Genomic DNA, 25,817 nt, shown 5'->3' with positions numbered 1-25,817 from the left:
CATAACTTTATATCGTTGGAAAGGGCTAAACGCCAGCATTTTTTTAAGTTTATAGCCAACTATGATTTCCATTTAAAAAAATATATTTTTTATTATTTCTGACAAAATGAGCAAGTATAGATAAAAACTGACTACGCCACTGGATTGTGCTTAAAAAAGTGGAGCCAGTCTTCTGTATATCATACACTAGCTGAAATAAATTTATGTATAAAATATTGAAATAAAATAAATGTTACAAGGAAATCACATTTTAATCTCACTGAAGATATTTATTGTTTAATTTCAGCCAACATATCCGAGACCATTACCGACGAACTGATGCAAAGGTGGTACGGCCCGGATGTGATAGTGGCTGAGTTGACTCGAAACAGCGAACTGCAGCAAATCAGAATGACAGACGTCACTGTCAACGAAAAGCTGGAAAAGTTCGTCGAAGATGTCAAGTAAGTCGACTATCTTTGTCTCACTTTTTTTATGAGAAATTCTTACTACAAGTTTTGAATTTTTTTATTTGATACAAATAAGCGCGTCAAAATATATAATGTAGGGATCTACTGGATCTGTGTCGGCGAAAGGAGTTTCAAGCTACCTATACCGTGCTGGCAACTGTTACTTTTGGGTCGGCATTTACATGTGTGGAAGTAAATCGCATAGGGATCTTATTAAGTCGGAGTGGGAGAAATGCGACCGACCGACGCGACGCGCGACTGTGTGCTGTTGCGGCGTTGCCGATGCGCCTTTCCCTATCAAGTAAAGTAAAATCACGATCGCAAACCGCTTATTTTTAAAAAACTTTTTTTTCAAGAGATAACTAGATAAAATCATTAGACATGTTTCTGAGCATCTGAAATGGAATTATAAGGATATCGTTAGAGTGTCATTTTTTTTAACACATAACAGGCCATAACTCAAGAACCACTTTAGATATTGATTTTTTTTTATTTCCAAAATCGGATATTTTACGATATGTTTACATAAGAAAAATTCGATAAGGTTGTTTTTTCCATTCAAAAATTGTAAACAATACATCCATTTACTTTTAGAGCATAGCAATTTTCAGCAATCGTGTAATTTTTTTATTGATAAAGATTTTCACATACTGTCTACAAAGAAAATACAGCAGAAATATTAACAAAGTTCTTGAAAAAACTACAATCTATTATTTCTAATAGATTTCGAGATATTGATTTTTGAATTCAGAGTTCTAATAGCGCGACCACTATCGACCACCCACTCAATTCCACTTATTTTTGCCAAAAATTCAAGTGTTTCTAGCTTGCACTTAAAAAAATTCAAGCTATTGGGAAAATTACAACGACTCGTTAATAAATAAACAAATTAAGTATCACGAGACGTAATTAAATCGTGAAGCTGAACGCATGACGTACACCTTTCCCTAGAACTTTAAGTACTGACAGAGGTATTGATTGGGTCGACTGGTCAACTGCATAGGTCAACTGCGACAAATCTGTTGTATCCCCTTCCGCGTCTCTTATTGATGTGCACAGTTTCTCGGTTTATTTCATACGTTTGGCAACGTGTTTACTGTCCTCTCTTTGTTCAGTACATTATAAACGCATTGTACTCTTCTTACATACGGAAATCTCGACCCAAGACTAACCTTTGCCAGTCCTTAGTATACACGCGACATAGAGTCCACGTGGACTTGACGAGTATGCCACCGCAAAACACTCGGCCTACTCATCACATGATCCACTTGCAAATTTTTCGAATTTTTATTGACGGGATAGATCGTCTAATTTTCGTACGGGAACGGTAGTAGACCGAGCTTAGAGAACAGTGCAGTGGTTATCGATAAAATAGTTGCGTAATTTTATTATTCTTTATTTTTTTTTCTTCTTAATTTTTATAAAGGTTATGTCTCATTTACGTGGAAAAACGTTGAAAAAAAAATATTTTTTTTTAACCCTGAATAAAATATTAATAGACAACAATTGTTGTCTTAAGATATTTTATCAAAAACTAATTTTAAAAAGAACAAAATAACTAGGTTATCTAGACTAAACTTCTAGTCGTAAACACTTGAGAATATTGTTATAACCCTGAACAATTTGAAAATTGGTAAATTTTGTTTAGTAAAATTATTGATAAATATTTTTAATTTTGAGATAAAAGTTTTTCCATTTGTTTATAAGAGATTGAGATAAAAGTTTTTCCATATACTTTAGATTCTTTACAAAAGAAAAAATAATATAATACAACATTATCTTTGACACAGCATTAGAATTTATTGTAGCTTTATATGCTAAGCTTCCTGTAATCTTATTTTTCGATATGGGAGGTATTAATGTTATAAACTAATAACTTTTATATGTCAAATTTGTTTGTCGATATAATATAATAAAAAATGCGCGAAAAACATCATGTGATTGCGATTATTTTATACAATTTTTCTAAAACTGTTACGTATATAATATGATGTATCGGTTGTTTTATTGTAAGCACAAATTAACTAAAACAGATGCGAAAGAACAGCGAATTACGCATTCAGGTTTCTGTGACCTTCAGAAAGAGTTCATAGACAATCCGCATCAATGTATAGTTTGGGTGAAAATAATCTGCACCAATATGTTATCGAGGCATACAAAAAGGTCCACAGACTTCGAGATATACGAAAAATCAAGTCCATTTAGCGTGTGTCGCAATTTTCACACCTTAAAAATTAGTTTTTTATAGCTATAACAGCCCAACTGCAGCGACTATGAAAAAAAGCTGTGTGATTTTCATAGAAAATAAGGGCACCTGTAATTCATTTGAGAATGTTATAAATCGCTAAAGAGGTTTCAAATCTCTTGGATTTCTATTAATATTAAATAAATTTGATTAAAAAATTGAACTAAAATTGTTAGTATCATTAAAACAATTCAAATTCAAAAATTGTATCAGTCAAATTCCCTTATTTAAAGGTGAATATTAAAGTAAATATAAATACAGCTCATTCTAAGCTCTACTTATCTTTAAGAAAAATTTAAATCATTGTTGCAATTGGGCCTTAATGCCATTTCGAATGAACAATAGTATTAATAATGTACATTATAATAATAATAAATTTTATATCATAGTGTGTATTAAAACTACTAAAACCCTTTTAAATTGATATTATATTAACAACTTTTGTTTTTTAATCCAAAAAAAAGTTACCAATTTTCTCAATCAGAATATTTGCGGTCCTGAAAAGGACCTCCGTTTTCCCATGTCCGTCAAGGTAGGTAATGGGTAAACGGTAAAAAAACAGGATAATGAAATTTAAAAAATTACAAAAATTGTTCAAAAGTGCCTCCCTCTTGCATTAAACAATAACCCAAATGATCATAAAATCCCCTCCACACATTGGATAACATATCAGGGGTGACAGTGTCAAAGGCATTAAATATTTTCTGTCTTAACTGCTCCAAGTTTTTAATTTCTTCATGGCCGTAAATTTTAGATTGTATGTACTCCCATAAAATCATTCACCGAGAAGTCAGGCGAAATTAAATGTCAGTCTAAACAAAACTGTAATTTTTGAAAACTTGTCAAAATTTGGACACACGCTAACTGGACTTGATTTTCCTATGTCTCGAAGTCTGTGGACTTTTCTGTATAATCTCACAGTAATTTAATAGATTGCTCGTCATATTATATCAGCTCGTAGGAGATTAGGAAAAAAAAAGATATTTATAGTTTAAAAAATAATTTATTTAACAAAATTTAATTAAAGACGTGACAAAATAGTTACATTTCTATTGGTTCTATCGGACTTTTTTCGACTGTATAAATCTTTATTTTTTGTACTAACTTTAATGCATAAAATATTTTCAATCTAATAAATAATTTAATGATGTAAATAAGAGGAAATTTCTCACATGGGTGGTCAAATTCTATAGTTTTCATTATATCAAACAGCCTCTGAATGTTTTATTCAGTGCAAAACTCATCAAAATTTAATATAAATAATTTTTCCAGCCCGTCAAAAAAAAATGAACAAATTTTTCCACTTTCATGATCAAAGGCTTTTAAATGGGTAAATAATTTCGAGTTATCCAGAGATTCGGATTCTTTTGCAAATTTTAGACAAATATCACATTGATGTATTTGAAGACCCTTTTTAATGATGTAGTCAAACATAATTAAAGGCATTTTGAGTTGAAATCTTTTCTCAGAGGCTGTTTGATATAATGAAAACTATAAAATTTGACCACCCATGTGAGAAATTTCCTCTTATTTACATCATTAAATGATTTATTAGATTGAAAATATTTGATGTATTAAAGTTTCAAATAAAGATTTATATAGTCGAAAAAGTCCGATAGGAACCAATAGAAAGGTAACTATTTTGTCACATTTTTAATTAAATTTTGTTAAATAAATTAATTTTTTATACTATAAATATCTTTTTTTTCCTTATAAATAAACACATTTGTATCCCATTTTAAATAAGATATACAAATTACCAAAACTTAAAAATAACAGTTCAAAAGTTCAACAAAAATCCTACACGCGTTTTTAAAAAGAAACATATAACCACGCACTATGTCATTCCAGCAAGCGAATACGACACAGCATAGGTTTCCGGACTAAACAACTGGTGTATTTACACCACTCAATAGGCGTGTCGGGTTTGCCGAGCGGTTTCCGATGCAGTCGCTTTCTTTCGCATCTGTTATAGGGAATTTGTGTTGTAAGGTTATAAGAACTTGGAAGAATATTATAATAAATCGAAAAAAATGAAAACTAACCCCCTGTAGCTATGAAACAAAGCAGAATTGGACCTATTGTCCTATATAATAAAAAATAAATTTATTTTTACGGGAGATGGCACATGTTTTTGAAACACCCTGTATAAAGGGTCGGTTAAAGGACTTTTTTCCATAGCAACTGTTAAAATTATGTCTATCAAAAATAGTAGATAAAATAGTACTTTAACCACAAGGGTAGATTAAATGATACTTTAACAGCGAGGATAGGTTAAAAACTTTATTTCTTCTCGCACGTTTTTTAATTGCTTCCATTTTTGAACATTTTTGTATTCCTTTTCATGAGTTATTCGGGATTTAAATGGAAGAAGTTTAGATATAGCGTTTGTCGCCTCAGCCTGAATATCTGTTGGTAATTTACTTATTTCGTTTTGAGCCATTTCTGGCTCTAGTTCAATCAGCAATCGACACGAAAGAGAATTAAAAAATATTGACTCAAAACTGACAACTAAAGGGACAGCTTTATTTATTTGTCAAATCACATAGAAACCAACGCCAACTCAGCACAATATTTTTTCTACTCGTAATAAATTCCTTGAAATAATAATTTATGAATATTTTTTAAAACGTAACTCGCTATGGAAAACAATATTGTTTTATACACGACGATAACATTGCATTATCGTCTTGTATAAAAAATAACTATTATTACATAAGAAGTGCATAAAAGTATCTAGAATTACAAAAATTATTTTGACCCAAGTATAGGTTTACTAAAATTTGTCCACCCGTTACATTTTAGTTTTTTTTTTTTTTGAAAAGCGTATTTTATATTTTTAAATAATTATTTACGAACAAGAAAAGACTATTTTTGACTTGAACTAAAAGAAGAATGTCCTCAATAATCGACCTACATTATGGTCATGCCAAATACTTCATCTGATCTGCGTAATTATTAATGACTTTTTTAGTCCAGGTGAATGTTTTTTTTTAAATCAATATAACTAAAAGGTTTTTTAACGAAATGTTATACCAGAATAAAATTATGTATCTTATTTTTTAAGGATTATCATGTACTTGAGAATTAAAAGATTAATGTCAGTCCTAGACGATAAGGATGCAGATAATGTAGATGAATATGTTTGTTGTAAAGTGCATTGGCACAAAAATTGAGCTGTTACTAACCTATATTCGGCATATCAGTAGTTTATTAAACCAGAAAAATGCATTGAGAAACATTTTATTATGTTATTGACATTTTCTTTACAGATTTATATATTCTAGAAAATTTTATGTATATAAATGAATAAAAAAGATAAATTAACAATTATTACATTGTACACTTATTTTGAGAACCTCCTGTATATTGTACCGTATGATCGAAAAAAAAAACGGCGTCGTACTAGTTATAGAAAGATTAAAAAAGGATAGAACATTTCCAGGCCCACAAAACTATTTCCAAAAAAAAAATCCGGAAGTTTAAACTACACTGTTGAAAAATAATTTTGATTCAATATAAAATACTTTTTTTATACTTTTACACTCAAACTTTTTTGAGCCGCCCTATATAAGTTAGAATATTTTCCTGAAACACATCCTAGTACATACTTTAAGTTTGCACTCAAACAAAATTCCCAATATTTATATTGTAGGAGCTACAACGCACTTTTGCCGGATCCTGTATATTCCAGGACATATTTTATATATTTAAATGAATAAAAAATTGAAATTAACAATTACTACATAATACATACTTTATGAGGACTTCCTGTATTAAAATAAAGAATAATTATTCAGATATACATACATGATACATTTCTTCAATATTATGAGTAATATTTATTTTTTTATTTTATAAACTGTTGTGCGAATTACATTTTTAAGTCAACATAATGTATATGCAAAAGTAAACATGGCTTGTGTTAATGTTTATTTTTATCATCTAATTCAGCCGTGGTTCGGTATTAAATTTGACATGGACATACGATATACTATCATCTTCAAAATTCATAACATAAGCAAAATAATTAAAAATATTATAATCTGTATTATTGTTTGTTACATAAACCAAAACATTATTTGAGTCCTATCATGACCATTTATGGTAATATAGTTTTAAAAATCCTTTAATAAATAATATATACCGAGTTTCATTTTTGTGTAAGGTAGATTTTTTTTTCAGAGGGTGATTTGGTTTAAATATATCTAGCAGTGTGTGTGTGTATCTAGCCCCCAAATCTTGGCTAATCATCCTACCAAATCAGAGCAAAAATCCTACCAAAATCCTACTAAATCTCCGAAATTTCAAAAAAGTAGTAATCTTTTTTAACACCCTGTATTTTTATAATGAACTATTATCGACTAAATAAAATTGTTTCTTCTATTTAGGTAATGTTATTAAAAAATGTAGATATACAGGGTGAGTTTTCTATGGTGTTCTCTATGGGTATCTCGGAAACTCCTGGAGATAGAGAGTCGGTTAAATGGGGAAATATTGCAGTTTTGTGGGGACATAAATATGCGCCTTTCAGATTTTTGAAAAAGTTCATGGCTTACTAGATATTTCGAAAAAAACAAATTTTGGCTATTTTAAAAATTGTCTCTAATTCCATTATAATCTATTTTAGACAAAAAGTTTTCAGATAAAAGTTGTAGATAATCACATCCTTAATGAGATTGTGACCTCCGTTTTTTTCTAAAGCCTGTCATTTTTGACATAATGACACAAACTTATCTATAAAATCCTTAAGTGACTCACTGATTAATCACGATCTTGCTCAAACCACTCAACGTAAGAAGCTCAATTTTGGCATACAGGTTGATTCTAGGGTGTAGAGGTTCGATAAGAAGGGATTTTTCTAAATTCCAGTTCCAAGGGGGTGAAACCACCCCTCAAATATTACAATATTTTTTATTTAAAGAACGGTCAAGTTTCCGAAAAAACGCTTGAACACGTATATTTTATTTTGTTTTTTTTTACATATTTTAAGATTTTTTAAAAATGTATACAGGGTGTTTCGAAAAATCTGGTCATTGATTAAAAAGTAAAAATAATTATAATTCCTATCATATCACCATTACAAATGATTAATTCTTATATTCTATAATAGCTTATATCGCTGAAAAGCTCAAAAAATAGCGCTTTTTGTGAAGCCATGGACAACTATGGTTTCCATTTAAAAAAACATATGTTTGTGTCATATGTATGTGAAAAAAAAAATCGGAGAACACAAACTCATTAGGGACGTGATTATCTACAACTTTTATCTGAAAACTTTTTGTGTAAAATAGATTATAATGGAATTAGGTACAATTTTTAAAATAGCCAAAATTTGTTTTTTTTTTCGAAATATCCATGAACTTTTTCAAAAATCTGAAAGGCGCATATTTATGATACCACAAAACTGCAATTCTTTCCCCATTTAGCCGACTCTCTATCTTCAGTAGTTTCCGAGATACCCATAGAGAACATCATAGGAAACTCACCCTGTATAACGAATTTAAGTCAATTATTAATGTAAAAAAAATAATTAAAAACACTAGAAAAAAATTAAGATTAATTTGTTTTTCATAGACGACGACAAATTGTCTACGAGATACACAATGGAAAATACCTCTGGGCTATTAAATAAATAAAATCCATTTAATAAAAATATTATTGTATTATGTACTCCACACTTTACATTATAGTCTTATCTCTGATCCACTGACAAACAAGATAATGTCTTATCTGTGGATCTTTTAATGTCTTGAGAGTGTTGTCCTTATCGTATATCATGTACCACTTCATGTTAAGGTTGGTATTTGTGAAAAAAACAACTTTTTTTACTACTTCCGTTATATAAAAATATTTTTAAAGGACTGAGTTTAGAAAAATAGTAAAGATGTAGGTCAAAAATGGTTTTTAAGTTATATAGTTTCTCTCGTGTAATTTTTTATCATTGTGTTCAGGTTTGAGCTTGATTCAGGACGTCAAAATTAATGGAATAAATTAATGGTTTCCATTGGCGTAGGCGTTAGTAATTATTAGTAGTATTTTTCAATTAGTAGAAATAGTTAATAAACTAAATATTAACTTTTAAATGAACTGCTGATGCTCAGCAGAGATGAATTGAGTGTAATCCTCACAGGACATCAGTCAGCTGTCAACTGCTACCTGAACAATCTCCTACCTGAACCAAACCTATTTCAAGGAAGTTTTTGCTGCAGACTCTGTGATAAAGGTCAAGGACCTACCTAAGCTGGTGCACGGTACAGTAGTATGAGAATGGATTGAGACATAGGAAGGACACAGACACCATAGGTCTTACAGGTCGCAATGTTTCCGGCATTGAATGGCCTTAATAGTAAGGAAAAAATCTACTGGCTGTCTAATGATTAGACTGTGGTATACTTCTGAGCCAAAAAAAGTTAACCTGAAATTATAAATATTTTTCGAGGAATTTTACAGCATTTTAAAGTCTATATAAACAGAAAAGTCTGTGTCATGAGGAAAAGTAATGCAGGCGTTTATTGGTTTAGAAAATAGTCATTATTTTATTGGCAACAGATTTTGTTTGTGCGGCTCTTCGAAGAGACACCAGGGCATAGAAATATAAATTAAAATATAACATTTGTTACAGTTCCTATAATTTCCATGTTTAATATAACACGTTTCTTAAAAACTACCTTAATACTACATACACATACATTGTGTTACAAGCTTAAATATTTTTACTAGCAAACCTTGCAGTCAAAAATTGTTCTTTTTAGAGTGCTTGTAGATACCGAAGCAGTTTAACAGCCGTTGCAAAAAACTCATCGCAACTTTATTAGAATCTTTTGAACGGGAAAGTGGTTATAGTGGACCTTTATGTCCCTTAAGTAGCTGAGTTTTGTTGATATGTAAATAATAACTGTTTATATATTTATAATTCATTGATTTTTGTTTTCTAAAATATTTTGATTAAAAGAAAATGTGTAAAAATTGGGCAACACTGTACCGGTGAAGCTTAATCACGTAACTGAAAGGTACGGATCACCGTAATTTGGTATCATCTATAGGAGTGAATCGTTATGGCGGTCTTGTAAGTCGGAGAAAGAAAAATGCGAAGTGTTTATTATATAACCACTTATTCCGACGCTATATTTCATGCGTTTGGGAAAATACTGGCTCTTCTTTCTTTGTTCAGTACATCTTATCGTACTGAGCGTATTATTGACTGTATTCTTCGTACACACTAAAATCAGCGCCCAAAGCTGGACCTTGCCGAGCATGTATACTTGTTTTAACAAATAAAGTTAGCTAGCCTTTTTTCTGTTTATACTTAGCTTGTATAATGTTACTGTTATTTGTTTCAGATCACAACCCTTATGTTATAAGTAATTTTAATTTTAAGAAAAGAAAAAAGAATAAAAATATCAAAATAACTATTCAACATATTTATAGAATATTAATTGAAATATAATTTACCAATGTTTATTACTATTAAAAACATAAAAGTAACTACCTGGAAAACACTAAATAAAGCACTTGCGTCTAGCTGTTTGCTGACGTCATTTAAATAAAATGACAGTTATTAAAAATAAGCGTTACCTAATGACTGTGAGGTAAAATTAAGGGGCTACAGGGTGAACAAAAACTATTTATGATAGTATGTCTAAAGGACTGAAATATACATGAAAGTTTTGCCTGTCATGTTAAATCATAGACATTATATTGGAAAGAAATGGTTGCAATTTTGAGCAGCCAAAAATACCACCAAGAAAATTAATTTAAGGTTAGTTTATCAGAAATCATAACGATATAAAATAAGCAGTGTTTACAAGAGTTGAAGGTACGTAAGATAGACAAAGGAGATGTAAACAAAAAAGTGCTAGGTGGCTACTTATTAATTAAAAAAAAAAAGAAGTAAAACGAAGATCGTATATGATAATTATACAATATGATCGAAAAAAATGGCGATGGCTATGAAATGAAAATCGGCAAACATCAACAAAATATTTCTTACGTTTGGACTAAATTTTCTCGAAAATAAAGCCATAATTTAAAATTCCGTTACAATACGGATATAGATTGAAGTTTTGCGATTACAGTGATATATAATTTATATGGTTTTGTAACAAATTGCTCTCTATTTTATGGCAAATGCTGAAGCTCTGCAAACCTTAATCTAGCCTTCATCAAAGCACGTTTGGGCACACAAACGCGATTTGGGAGGAAACAAACAAGACCAAAAGTATGTTAAAAGTCGCTGAAATGAAGAACCTAAGAACCATAATGGGGAGACTAGAAGAGACAGAATTAGAAACACAAATATCAGACAACAATGTGGAACACAGGACGTAGTGAGATGGGGTAGGCAAAGAAAGAGGCAATGATTCGCACATGTAAAACGCATGGAAGAAAACAGGCTACCACGCACAGCTCTCGAAGGGAAACCCATGGGTAAGAGACAGCCGGGAAGACCTCCAAAAAGATGGAAAGACACTTGGCAGTCCATCTCCCAAGAACTCCTACTAGGCCAGTGCAAATAATTTTGAATTTGCAAAAATTTTTAGAAAGCTGCGACCATTGAAAATAGTTAGCCTTAGTAACCCTTATTAACATACTAAAAGTCCCCATTTGTCCGATGTGTGCGTCATCAAAAAAAATCGGCCGCCATCTTGAATTTTGGTACTTTTTGAGAAAAAATGTAAATAACTCGAAAACGGTGCGCTATAGTGAAAAACTTCAAGAGGTAAAAATTAAAGAGAATAAAAAACTCTATCAGAATCAATATAGAATAGTTTATTATCCTAACGCAGTGACGTACAAAATTTTTTTGAAAATCGAGCAATTTTTAAAAGGAATCACCGAAATGCAAATTACTATTTTTTTAAGCTTATTAACAAATAACACGGATATTTAGCATCAATTCAACTAAAATACAGTCCTTGTGACATTTTCAAGAAATATTTATTGGTGGTTTAATAATATTTCAAAATTAACAAAAATTGTCAAAGCTATCCTTTACTAAATACATGTGTACTAATAATGTGCAAAAGCAGCCTCCACCTTGTTCCGGTCGGGGCTATTTGCACTCATGGTACAAAGAATACAAGGTATGATATTGCGCAGGTTGGTCATTACGTCACAGGTGATAAACGGCACCATTGGTCGGCAAGCTCTGCGCGCCAATTTCAAATTGTCAAACAGATTGTGTCATCTGTGAAATTTGATTGTGTCAAAAAGTGAAAATAATTTTTCAAATGTCAAGCTCGATGTCAAAACATAACTTTTGGGAATGTCCCAATTCTTCCCTATTTTAGGTCTTTTTTTATTAGTGGCAATTGGATAATATGGATATCTTTTTGTATGGCGTATGACGTCACAGGTGGTATGCGCAAACTTAACGAAATTGGAGCCGCTATCGATCATACCTTGTTTTCTTTGTACCATGATTTGCACTTAAACCAAGGTCTTTTTGTTGCCATTTTGTGAACAACTTGTTTTTAAAAATACAGTGACAGTTTGAAAAATTAGGCTACAGGTTGGAAGAAAAAAGTAAAATGTAATAAACTACTTGCGAATGTCTTTTTGACATAAATATCATCTACGATCTTAACCTAAGATCTTAACACTTTTTCATTATGATAAATACATTATAAACATACCCCTACAAATCGAATAACAATAAGTCAAATTTTGACCATTTTAATAAAAATGTGTTACCAACTTGTAACCTAACTTTTCAAACTGTCATCTCTAGGAAAAAAAATGAAATTTACAATTTTATTCGATTTGTTCTTCATCGACCGATACTTGTTTGTTCTCGCAAGAAATACCATTACAGTTACCACACAAGCATTAACATGGCATATTGGATTTTAAACATGTACCACTGCGATTAAAAAAAGTAGTACAACAAAATATGATTTAATCTGCTGGTCTATATTCTTATGTCATTGTCACGTAATTTTTAAAAAATGCCTTTAACTTCAGAGCAAAAATCGATTATATTTACGCGATTAAGGGATGGGGTTCCCATAAGGGACATTCCAGATGCATTAGGGATAAACAAAAAAACAGTGTTGTTGGCTAAATCCAAAATTCAATATAATTCAAATATCCTTATAGACCAGGAGTTCCATCTGGGACTACTAATTCTTGTACTACTTTTTTTTTATCGCAATGGTACAGAGTTTATTACATCCAGATTTGCAATTACAGTAAATCATTTTCAATACAAATTCTGGTGCCACTGCGTTTGACATTGTTTTTGGAACTAAGGTATCAGTTTTTTTACTCCATCCACATTCTGTTGCCTCTTCTCCGTTATTTAGCCAATACTGCATTTATAAATAGGTCCTATAATAATGATTTTCAGCTGCGTTAGTTGTTGGAGATAAGGTAGCTAAATCAAAGTTTTTACTATAAGTACCTGATGAGATGTAAAGGCTTTATATTTAAAATACCTCAATTGATCTAAATCTTTTGCTAGCCTATGTCGACCATATAATGAAAATAAGAATGTATTTCCAGCTTCGACTAGCTCAGATTTTTGTGCTGCAGGATCTAAAAAAAACGGATGTAATTTGTCGCAGATGAGGATCTTTTTGCAACGTTTTGAAAGTCGCCAGTTTACATTACATTTTATTTTTTTCTTCCAACCTGTAACTGCCTGTAACCTAATTTTTCAAACTGTCACTGTATTTTTAAAAACAAGTTGTTTACAAAATGGTAACAATAAGATCTTGGTTTAAGTGCAAATAGCCCCGACCGGGACAAGGTGGAGACTGCTTTCGCACATTATTAGTACACATGTATTTAGTAAAGGATAGCTTTGACAATTTTTGTTAATTTTGAAATATTATTAAACCACCAATAAAAAATATTTCTTGAAAATGTCACAAGGATTGTATTTCAGTTGAATTGATGCTAAATATCCATGTTATTTGTTAATAAGCTTAAAAAATTAGTAATTTGCATTTCGGTGATTCCTTTTAAAAATTTCTCGATTTTCAAATCTTTTTTGTAGGATAATACACTATTTTTTATTGATTCTAATAGAGTTTTTTATTCTCTTTAATTTTTACCTCTTGAAGTTTTTCGCTATAACAAACCGTTTTCGAGCTATTTACATTTTTTCCCAAAAAGTACCAAAATTCAAGATGGCGGCCGATTTTTTTTGATGACGCACACATCGGACAAATGTGGACTTTTAGTATGTTAATAAGGGTTACTAAGGCTAACTATTTTCAATGGTCGCAGCTTTCTAAAAATTTTTGCAATTTCAACATGGTGAATGTCATAACTGCACTGGGGTATACAGAGGACTGAACAGATCGACTAGATCTTAAATAAGTAAAAGAAGAAGAAAAACAATTTTTTGGTTTCGTATTTCTAAGCAACGAATCTCCCTGTATATATAAAATTCGTTTCATCTCTTTCTCTCTCATAAAACTCCGTCTCACACACTGCCATTGACGTCACGAGATAAGATATCCCGCGGTCTAATAAATAGTGCGCGAATCGACAGCCAGGTGGTGTTTTCGCCGAGCCTGGCGGTCTAGCAAGTCGATTCCGCTCATTTAGTGCGTCATTTCAAATTTTTCACCGTCCAATTTTCGATCGGTTGTTCGCGGTCGCTTTGTTGTTTTTTCGACCGAGAACTTCTCTAGCGGTTTAAAAATAGATTTCCGGCTATTTTCGGTACACTCTGTAGGTGACTTTTGAGCGGATATTTATTTTTTCGAAAAATTATAAGGAAATCAGCTTGGTGGGCCGTAGTCATGATTGTGTGCGATAACTTGTTGGCATCGGCCGCTTCGTCGACTCTGCAGCTTCAATTGAAGTTGTTAGCATTGTAAGTACCTTTATTTTTTCTGTTTTCTTTGTTATATTGGGTTTTTGAAACTAAAAGTCCTAAGCTGCACATTTTATGCTCGAATTTTAGTTATTTTATTCATTCAACCGTGCCACACCAGTTCAACATTGTTTTTATTGGTTAAGAAAAACACCTTCATACGAATATATGTCCTGAGTATCTTAACTTTTGAGATACAGGGTGGTAAAATTTTCGTAATAACTCTGATGTTATTATAGATATCTTTAAGAAATTTGACACGCGTCTATTATGCATCAAAATCATAGATAAAAGAAAATAATCTTCTAAGATCAAAATACAGTAATGCATTTTGATGCATGTTTAGAAATGAATGAACATTTTGATTTTGAATGAAAACTTCATTTCCAAGCTAACTCTGACGGCTTTTTTTCGATGGTATGGTATTTTTTTAACTTAAAAGAATACCGTTGATTATATGCGAAAATTTTTGTCAAATAATTAGCAAAGGCGTGCCAAATATTTTTAGCAGCTTCATAATAATTATCACATGCTTGATATCCTTTGGTGATGAGTGCAGAATTTGGAATTCTATAAACTCAGGGAATAAATGTGCCGGTTACAATGCTGTTAATTTTAATAAAAAAAAATATGGGTACACATGGTGGCGCCTCTCATACGAAGGAGAATGGTGCTTAATATCGAAATAGAATTTTGGGAACATATGAAGGTTAATTTTGTTCTACAGGGTATCCCAAAAAAAGTTACGCATCAATATTGTTTTTTTTGTTGTAATGGAACACCCTATATATTAATTGATTTTCGGATTCTAGGGAAAAAATAAATGTGTGTTTTATTAAAGACGTATATGGCTAAAATGCAAGGTTTTTGACATATTAAACATTTTGTGAAAATGAAAAATTTTAAATTTCAATAACAAAAGTACCGAAATTCTAATTTACTCTGTATAGCCTGATATTTAGTTAAAATAACCATTGTATGTTAAACCCTTTGAATAAGAAGACTAAGGAAGGAGCATATCAAAAATCTTAGGTCCACCGCGATGGGCCTTAAATATGGCCGACTTAAATTCCGGTTTATCAGTGCCGTTCTAATTTTATTTAAAAAATGTAAAACTATGATGTATGGTAGACGTGGGGTAGACTCAATAATATGTTGTTTTATTTGACGTTGTGAATAAATGTTGGTAGTTATTAAAATTGTTACAAAAATATATAATTCTAATAAAAATAGATAAGTTATAATAATTATTTATTAACACAAACATCCGATACGCTACTGAAGCAGGTAAATCTGGTAAATCAAATTGATGTATCTAAATTCTTTGACATCTAATTTTTGAGAAGTAGTAAATAAAAGCAAAAATAAAAGAAAAAATACATAATTAGTTAATTTAAGTGAATTTCATAAATGATCGGTTTACTACACGTATGTATATTAGATAGTCACTTACTAGCGAAAAGTTGTTCCATTATTTCACTCGATTTTTGCCGAGATCTACCGCACGCTACACAACCAACTATTTTAGAGTCTTTTTCGATAAATCGCGATAGTGATGTTAATTTAAGTTCTGCCACAATTTCCATCTAGATTTACTACCTTTATACAACTATCAGTAGTAGAATAAATAATAAATAACATAAAATAAGCTCCGTAAACACTGACAAATCCATAAAATTTCAAATCAAATTCAAATATGTGTCAAATGAATCGTCAAACAGAACTGTCAAGGATCCCCACCCTAGAGTGCTTTTTCCGCCCACCATGCATGAATACATGGATAGCATTATGCTCCTTCCTTAGTCTTCTTATTCAAAGGTTAAACCAAATTAAAATAACCTAACCTAACCCGAAAAGTTATACAGGGTGAGAGAAAATTAATATTGAACATTGGTCACTTTTAAAAGCTACTCCTTTATTTTAAATAGAACACCCGGTATATTATTTCAATATTTAATGGATAATTGTAAATGTAAATAAATATTTTGGAACTCTTCTATGTTTACTGATCTTTCTGTCTCTAAAACTGACTAATCCAAAGTTTATGTATGATTAATACTTTCTTTTATGACTTGAGAAAAAAATATTTGATATTTTCTGTCTTTTACTAACCAATGCGATTAATGGACATGTTTCACTTTGTATACCCACCATTGATGTCAGCGTGAAATTATTTATAGATTTTTTAGATACACATGTTTTTTGGCTTATTCACTACCGAAAAATTTCGATACGAATGAGAAATATTTTTATTTTGATCGCAGGGAGGACGAAAATAAGATACGCAAAGGTCGGTGCTTTAATCTCAGGCTTATTTTAAAACCCTGAAGGCCGATTTTGGGTAAATACAGTGTAAACAACATTGCCACTTGAGGAATTTGATTTTCTGATTGACATCTATCACCTGAGTCTTTTATCGTATCCACCCTATTTTTTTACGGTTTTTCTTGGTTATTCCCAGCATATTTCGTTCCATTGAGCGTTGCGCGACCTGCAGTTTCATTATAATATCCGTTTTAAGTTGGTTCCATTTAAAAAAAATGAAACTTTGATGTGCCACGACTTTATGACCGACCCTGTATACTTAAATTTATTACTCGCTAATAGAAATTTTAAAATCCTATAACTTTTGTTTTTAACTTTTTGCGGTACCTCCTATAGTTTACCTAATAATCGACCGTAACATAACAGCGACCCTGTATATAGAAATAATAACTAAATATGACGTCACGTCTCTTCAAATATTAAGTAATGTGGCTTCGGGCATCTATACAGAATTTCTAAGTTATTTATTTTAGGTGGTACGCCGCATTCTCGCGAGACCCTGTATGCTAATAAAAAATACTTGTCAAGTACACAGTGGCACAGTTAAAATTATGTTATTTCCCTACATTATCTCAAGAGAATTTATGAATATTTAAATTAATACGAAAATAATCGTTTTTTTTTGTTTTTCCAGGAACGGTATCTATCCACTGACGGCTTTCAGTGCCAAACAGGCTCCACTGGTCCGATCCAGGGCCATATCACCGGAAATGGCGGAATCTGTCAAATCCGTCACGCCCGAACCGACTGATGTAGAAAATAGGAAAATAGTTAATATGATGTGTGATGTTAAGTCCAAAGAAGAAAGCTGTGATTTATTGGTAAGACAGACTGTTACACATGCTTACACTTCTTAAACGTTATTTTGAGATAAAGTGACATATTCGACGTTAAAAGATAACCTTAATCGGTTTTATGCAAGGTGTATAAATCTGGCAAGATATTGTGTATTACAGTGAGATTACTGTAAATCTTACAAAGAAGCTTTAAAAATGTTACTTACTTACTGCTTTTACTCGCTGACGAGTATTTGACACGCATCAGAAGATAGTTACGCATGGCGTTTTCTTTCATGAGCTTTTCTGTGACTGAAAAGCCCGATACGTGATGTTATCTCTCTTCCGCGTTCCGGACATTCAAAAATCTCATTACTTTGTTGCCTCTTAACTTTTTGGTTGTCGTTGTTAACCGAGTTTACAATTCTTCTGCTACGCTGCTTCCTCCCACTGATTTTATATGCTTATCCCCTTTAAATTTTCGTGGAAAATAGCTTTGTACCTTTTATGTTGTCCACTTAGTTTGCTCTTGCCAAAGTGTACAAACTCACCGTAAAGAAGAGATTTCGGTAGGCGGTTTTCTTGCATCCTGCATACGTGACGAGCCCATCTTAAGTGGGATTTAGCAATCATAACTTCAGCGCTCTCACAGCTAGCCTTTTCAAGGATCGATAATTTTGAGACATGGTGGTACCATCGGATTCTTAACAGTTGTCTAAGGTGTCTCTGTTACAATTTGTTTAATGCGTTCATGTGCCGGCTGTACGGCACCCAGGTTTCGCTTCCATATAACACGGTGGGGATTGGGGATATTGCTCGGTACACTGCAAGTTTCGTTTTTGTACTCATGTCACAAATTACCTATAACAGATGCGAAAGAAAGCGACTGCATCGGAAACCGCTCGGCAAACCCCACACGCCTATTGAGTGGTAAATACACCAGTCGTTTAGTCCGGAAACTTATGCTGTGTCGTATTCGCTTGCTGGAAGGACATAGTGCGTGGTTATATGTTTCTTTTTAAAAACGGGTGTAGGATTTTTGTTGAACTTTTGAACTGTTATTTCTAAGTTTTGGTAATTTGTATATCTTATTTAAAATGGGATACAAATGTGTTTATTTATAAGGAAAAAAAAGATATTTATAGTATAAAAATTAATTTATTTAACAAAATTAATTAAAAATGTGACAAAATAGTACCTTTCTATTGGTTCTATCGGACTTTTTTCGACTATATAAATCTTTATTTGTAAACTTTAATACATCAAATATTTTCAATCTAATAAATCATTTAATGATGTAAATAAGAGGAAATTTCTCACATGGGTGGTCAAATTCTATAGTTTTCATTATATCAAACAGCCTCTGAGAAATGTTTTCAACTCAAAATGCCTTTAATTATGTTTGACTACATCAATTAAAAGGGTCTTCAAATACATCAATGTGATATTTGTCTAAAATTTGCAAAAGAATCCGAATCTCTGGATAACTCGAAATTATTTACCCATTTAAAAGCCTTTGATCATGAAAGTGGAAAAATTTGTTCATTTTATTCACTGGAAATAGAAAAATTATTTATATTAAATTTTGATGAGTTTTGCACTGAAGAAAACATTCAGAGGCTGTTTGATATAATGAAAACTATAGAATTTGACCACCCATGTGAGAAATGTCCTCTTATTTACATCATTAAATTATTTATTAGATTGAAAATATTTTATGCATTAAAGTTTACAAAAAATAAAGATAGATAGAAAAGTAACTATTTTGTCACATCTTTAATTAAATTTTGTTAAATAAATTAATTTTTTATACTATAAATATCTTTTTTTTCCTAATCTCCTACGAACTGATATAATATGACGAGCAATCTATTAAATTACTGTGAAATTATATGCCTCGATAACATATTGGTGCAGATTATTTTCACCCAAACAAATAATAACCCAAACTATACATTGATGCGGATTGTCTATGAACTCTTTCTGAAGGTCACAGAAACCTGAACGCGTAATTCGGTGTTCTTTCGCATCTGTTGTAGTTAATTTGTGCTCATGTCATGATTGTAGAAAACCCTGTCTTTTAATTTCCAGAAAGCTCTCTTTCAATTTCTGAATTTTAGAGTCGATATATTGGCCTTTTCCGAAATCTAATGTTAAATGTAAAAAATGTTAATTGATAGTTCCCAGACTAAAAACATGAAAATTAATTATTGAGCAAGTTTTCACTAATAAGTAATTTTATAACAATACAAGGTGAGTTTCCTACGGTGTTCTCTGTGGGTATCTCGGAAACTACTGGAGATAGAGACTCGGTTAAATGGGGAAAGAATTGCAGTTTTGTGGGGTCATAAATATGCGCCTTTCAGATTTTTGAAAAAGTTCATGGCTTACTAGATATTTCGAAAAAAACAAATTTTGGCTATTTTATCTCTAATTCCATTATAAGCTATTTTAGACAAAAAGTTTTCAGATGAAAGTTGTAGATAATCACATCCTTAATGAGATTGTATCCTCCGTTTTTTTTTCTAAAGCCTGTCATTTTTGAGATATGACACAAACATATGTTTTTTTTAAATGGAAACCATAGTTGGCCATGACTTCGTAAAAAGTAAAAGTAATATGTTTTTTTTTTTTCGAAAAATTACTGAGTTATAGCCAATTCTTATCATTTTTAAACAATTTCACTTAGTTAGTCATGGAAACAAGTTCAATCATCTTTGCTCTCAGAAATGTAAAGCTGTCACATCCAAACTTTATAAATTAAAATAAACAAAAATTGTAAATATGAATTTTTCAAATGAAGAAAAACCTGTAGGATTATTGGTTCAACTTTTCTTGGCCATACATTTTCGAGGATACGTTGACCGGTGAATGGTAACTAAAGAGATATGTTAAAAAAGCTAAATTTATTTATAGCTAATTCTTAGTTTTGAGTTGCATCTTTTAAAAGTGAATTACTACCTAGACTCACAGAAGGACCTGTCGACTTAATTAAACTTCTCTCGTACCGCCATCGCCACAACGAGTGTCTCTCTTAATTCATAAGTTTTTTTTGTGTAAACCTTATTGTTAACCATACCGCATAAAAAAATCTAAAATGGATAGGTCAGGTGATCGAGGAGGCCCATGCAATTGGTCCACCTCTTCCTATCCCTGCATTATTATGATATAAATAATTTTTAACATTTCATTATATACTCTATTGATGCTCGAGTATCTTACATGCTCTTCTTAACTTGAAAAATTCATATTTACATTTTTTGTTTATTTTAATTTACAAAGTTTGGATGTGACAGCTTCACATTTCTGAGAGCAACGGCGATTGAACTTGTTTCCATAGCTAACTAAGTGAAATTGTTTAAAAATTATAAGAATTGGCTATAACTCAGTAATTTTTCGAAAAAAACGTATTATAGCTTATATCGCTGAAAAGCTTGAAAAATAACGCTTTTTATGAAGTCATGGCCAACTATGGTTTCCATTTAAAAAAACATAAGTTTGTGTTATATGTCAAAAATGACAGGCTTTAGAAAAAAACGGAGAACACAGTCTCATTAAGGATGTGATTATCTACAAATTTTATCTGAAAACTTTTTGTCTAAAATAGATTATAATGGAATTAGGGACAATTTTTAAAATAGCCGAAGTTTGTTTTTTTCGAAATATCTAGTAAGCCATGAACTTTTTCAAAAATCTGAAAGGCGCATATTTATGTCCCCACAAAACCGCAATTCTTTACCCATTTACCGACTCTCGATCTCCAATAGTTTCCGAGATACCCATAGAGAACATCGTAGGAAACTCACCCTGTATATATCTATTTGTCAAGAATCACTACAACGACAAGTGAAAAAGTTGTGACGAAATTACAAATTTTAAGCTTGAAAATAGTCAAAGTAAAAAAAATAAATGAATCAATACCTAATCCCTTTAATAATCACTTTGTTAAAAAAGATTAAATTTTACTGATAAATCGACAGGTTATACATCGAATATCAGTTCAAAATTGTTATTATTTGAAAAAAATGGGTTTGTAACGTTTATAATAATAATTTTATCAGATATTGAGAGAGATATATTGGAACTATTTATGAAAAGGTTATTTGCGAATATTGTTATCGCTATTTAGTTTACCTGTATGACATCATGCTTGTGCAAACTGATATCTATTTTTAGATCGTGCATATATATTTTTATGTATACTTAAGTACCAAAATTGTATCATCATTTGTTTCAGCCTAACTTAGTTTAGGTAAAAATAATCTAGAAATATTGATACAACTAGGAAATACATAGTCAGTTTTATAGAAAAACAGAGAGTCAATAAAATATTATATTTTTAATTATATATTCTTTCATGTAATAGTCTCTTTGTAATTACCTCCATTGTTGTCCAATGTAGACTCTGTTGACCCAAGTTATCCCTACTAATTGGATTGATTATCCCTACTATAGGATTGGAAGAAAGAAACGCTTACTCAGCATATAAAAGACCATACCATCACGTGGTATACTGATGCTTCCAAAACCAAAGCAGGGACAGGGACAGGAGTATTTGGGTCGAAACTTAAATACTCCGATCCAATGGGCACCTACCCCAGTATCCTTCAGGCAGAAATTTACGCTATCGAAAGAAGCGTACAATTTATCTTAGATAGGAACTATCGAAAACAGGAAATTGCCATCCTATCCGATAGTCAAGCAGCACTTAACGCGATCAACTCAGTAACCATCAATTCGAAGTTGGTCAAAGAATGCCTAGAGAAGTTCAACAAATTAGGCAAAGAAAATAAACTCCTCCTACTCTGGGTGCCTGCTCACCAAGGGATAGAAGGCAATGAAAAAGCAAATGTTCTAGCTAGGAAAGGAGCGAACACTCCACTAACTGGACCAGAACCGTTCTGTTTTCCAAACGGGAACCAACTGAAGGCGGAACTGAAAAATCTGGAAGACTCCATCCGTAACTTGGATTGGGTGTCCTCCAACGGTCTAAGACACTCGAAAAAGTTCCTCAGAACTTAACGACCGAGAAAAATCAAAGGTTCTCCTTGAATTAAGTATAAACAATCTTCGGATTGGCACGGGATTTCTAACAGGACACTGTCTCCTCAACGAACACCTCAGTAGGCTAAAGCTGAGAAACAACGGCAAATGCAGATTCTGTGGGGAAAATGGGGAAACACCAGAACACCTTATCACTGAGTGAGCCGAGACGACGACCTTCCAAGCCATAAACTTTGGTACGTCTGATGTCGAGGATGGAGAGCTGGCCTCTGTGGAGCCGTCTCAGATACTGGCCTTTGTTAAAGCCCTGAGACTGTATGATGAGTTATAACTCGTTATAACTCAAGAAAGGGGAACACACAATTAGATTTATAAGGTCGCGGTGATTAACTCCCCTCCTAAACATTCAATGGTTCATAATTTTCACTAAATAAATTTTTTACTAATTCGGTCGAAATTATTTTATTGACGCTCTGTATATATAGAAATAGAAATAGTATGCGTACATACTTCTATATTCGTTTTATATTTTTAGACATAGCAACAAAGATTTATTTGAGTTAATATTTTGCGAATTCTCCATGCACAGGTGTCTTACTGTAGGTAAAATTTTTGAAAACTAATTTATATTTTGGCATACATTTCAAACAGATATACGGAAAAAGGTAGTCTTATTTTTAGACTATTTTTGACTGACATAACTAGATAAAAAGCCAACCATTTTATGTCTTAACTTAGTGAATTTTTGAATATTTAGTTTTTTATTAACTTTGTTTATTAAAAGCAAATTTTTATTTTACTTAAGGATTTTTTTTATTGTTTCAGTTGACAATTGTTTTGCGTATGGATGACAAGATGAATAGGCATTTAACTAGTTGTATTTCTCCAAAAGATAACCCCAAAATACTTGCACAAGAATTAGTACATTACGGTTTTGTAAATGAGGTGAGTACAAGAAATTACGTTATTTAAATTTTAAAAAACCTTAGGGCGTGTCCATTAACTACTTGAGACGTTTTTGAAACTATCAATTTACCTTGGTATGCTGCTAGGTAACGAGTAGTTCAAATGAACCTTCTTTAAAATACTTCACAACCAGATTTTTTGGTTTTATAATAATATAAACCAGAGAAAACTACCCGTAGACCATCCTCCATATTCGCCAGATTTAGTTCCATAGACAATTTTTCAAAAAATGACTTCCAGTTCGTATTTACAGATAAAATTAAGGATTTTTTTTGACAATTTAATTAATGGACGTTCCCTTAATGAAATAAACTGTTTGTTTGCCTTTATAGGCAACGTTTTTTGCTGTACTAATCTGTAATAATAAAGGGATTTTTTTTTTATTCTAGGAGGATCGCGAAAAGATCGCTACACTGATAGAGGAAACGTTACTGAATACCTCATCGGATCAGAACAGTTCAACGACGAACCAAGACAATGATAGCAAAAACGTAGCGAATTCTATAACAACCGTTCCAAACACCACACAACCGGCAATGGTAAGCATCAAACAGTCATTTTTTAAATAAAAAATCTCAATTCTAGGCAATTTTAAAAATGGAATTAAAAATATCCCACTTCTGATTGCTTGGAAATGGGATTTTTTCATGCATAAGTACCTAATACTTCTATATCGCTGGTAAAGACTTTAAGCATGCGCAACAAGATATATAACGCTATAAACAAAGGTAGATAGAAGAATAGGGTGGGTCAAAAAAATGGACTATTTTTTTTTCACTTTCTTCAAAAATTCTCTCCAAGTATGAGCTGTTAATTTTAATAGGAAGTATTAAACTCAGTTTAAAAGATATTCATCGTAAAACTTCAACGCACAATAATTTTAACAGTTTTTGATTAACAAAAACGATTTTTCTATAATTTTATAGTACACAGTTTAAATTGTGAAATTACTTCTTGTTTCAGGTGACGTCGCTGCCGAACTCAGTGGCGTCCGCCAAGGTGCCGATGCACACCACCAGTTAGTAACAGAGTGACGACGCGACCCCCTCCCAGGAGGCTCCTCCGTGCCGCCAGTGGAGCAGTCGCGTCCTTGCCACTTCTACTACTACTACTTCAACTACCCGTCGCCCTGATAACGGCAACAGCGCATTCGCGCCAGTCTCGATGGACCAGTAACTCGTCTCCACGCGAGACGAACAAAATAAAACAGAGAAGAGAGTTGGCCGTCTTAACAGGGTCTTGTGATACTAAGAGATAGAAATCGCGTTTTGTATAAATGATTTATATATAATAGATATATTGGGGGTGATATATAACAAATAGTATACATATATAAACTTTTTCGAAAGAGTGAGAGAGAGAGAGGGAAGCGAGAAAGAGAGAGAGAGATACGCTGACTTGTACGAAACACGAACACCTTAAAATTTTCGTCTACTCCAAAGTTTAATATATTTAGATCTAGTTGATCGATTTTGATGATTTTTTAAGCGTTTTTAAGCTGAATTATTTGACTTTTCAGCCTCTTTTTTATATTATAAATTAAAGTTCCTATCTGTCTATTATACGAGGGAAAGCAAAACATTGTTATTTTGGCGAAAGTTTAAAACGCTCTGTAGAATGTTTTAACAATTTGATGAATTTAAAAACGACTTTATCATTAAGGAGCTTCTTTTCTCTAGAGTTTGTTTTTTGATTAATCTTGATAGCATAGAAAAAAACAAAAAAAACGCTATTTTATAGGTTATAGGTGTATTAATGAGGGCCAAAAGAAAAACCGTGCTTTTAGTGCTAAAATTGTTATTAATTGTTACAGCCTTCTTCAAAAGCAAGTATCTCCAACAAAAATAAAGCTGTTGAGATGAAACAAAAGACAAAGTATCGAGAAAAGATGCATCTCCAAGATAAAGCAGTTTTTAAAATCCTTACTATGTTAAATCATTCCACAGGGTGTTTCAAACTTTCTCCAAAAAAAAACAACATTCTGTTCTCCTTCGTATAAAAAACAAATAGAAATTTTAATTTTTAATTCAGAAAGAGGCTGTAACAATTCAAATGATTTAGCTACAAATTGCCTAAAAATTCATCGAAATCGGTCGACTAGAACAAAAAATATTTAACTTCAAAGAAGATGAAAATTTTAAGGTTTCTGTTTTTCGTACAGAGGTCTTAAGGAGAGAAAGATACTACTACGTTTTTTAATTCGAGGTTAGTTTTATTACGAA

The 25,817-nt window shown here is 31.8% G+C and overlaps 1 protein-coding gene across 2 annotated transcripts in view; it reads left to right on the top strand.

The window, feature by feature from the left end:
• Window positions 1-25,817, top strand: part of LOC115891903 (nuclear receptor-binding protein homolog) — a 113,765-nt gene extending 87,948 nt beyond the window's left edge. For both annotated transcript variants that reach the window (XM_030912502.1, XM_030912501.1), the window contains exons 7-11: window positions 287-443; window positions 17,484-17,670; window positions 23,455-23,574; window positions 23,985-24,134; window positions 24,559-25,817. In XM_030912502.1, coding sequence (XP_030768362.1) covers window positions 287-443; window positions 17,484-17,670; window positions 23,455-23,574; window positions 23,985-24,134; window positions 24,559-24,618 — 674 coding nt within the window. In that variant the 3' untranslated portion in view covers window positions 24,619-25,817. The remainder of the gene's footprint in view (window positions 1-286; window positions 444-17,483; window positions 17,671-23,454; window positions 23,575-23,984; window positions 24,135-24,558) is intronic.

This window comes from Sitophilus oryzae, unplaced genomic scaffold (genome assembly GCF_002938485.1).
Source record: "Sitophilus oryzae breed Bouriz unplaced genomic scaffold, Soryzae_2.0 scaffold_119_pilon_pilon, whole genome shotgun sequence".
NCBI classification, from domain to species: Eukaryota; Metazoa; Arthropoda; class Insecta; order Coleoptera; family Curculionidae; genus Sitophilus; species Sitophilus oryzae.
Note: the sequence above shows the minus strand (reverse complement) of the source record. Positions and strands in the feature narration are given on the sequence as shown.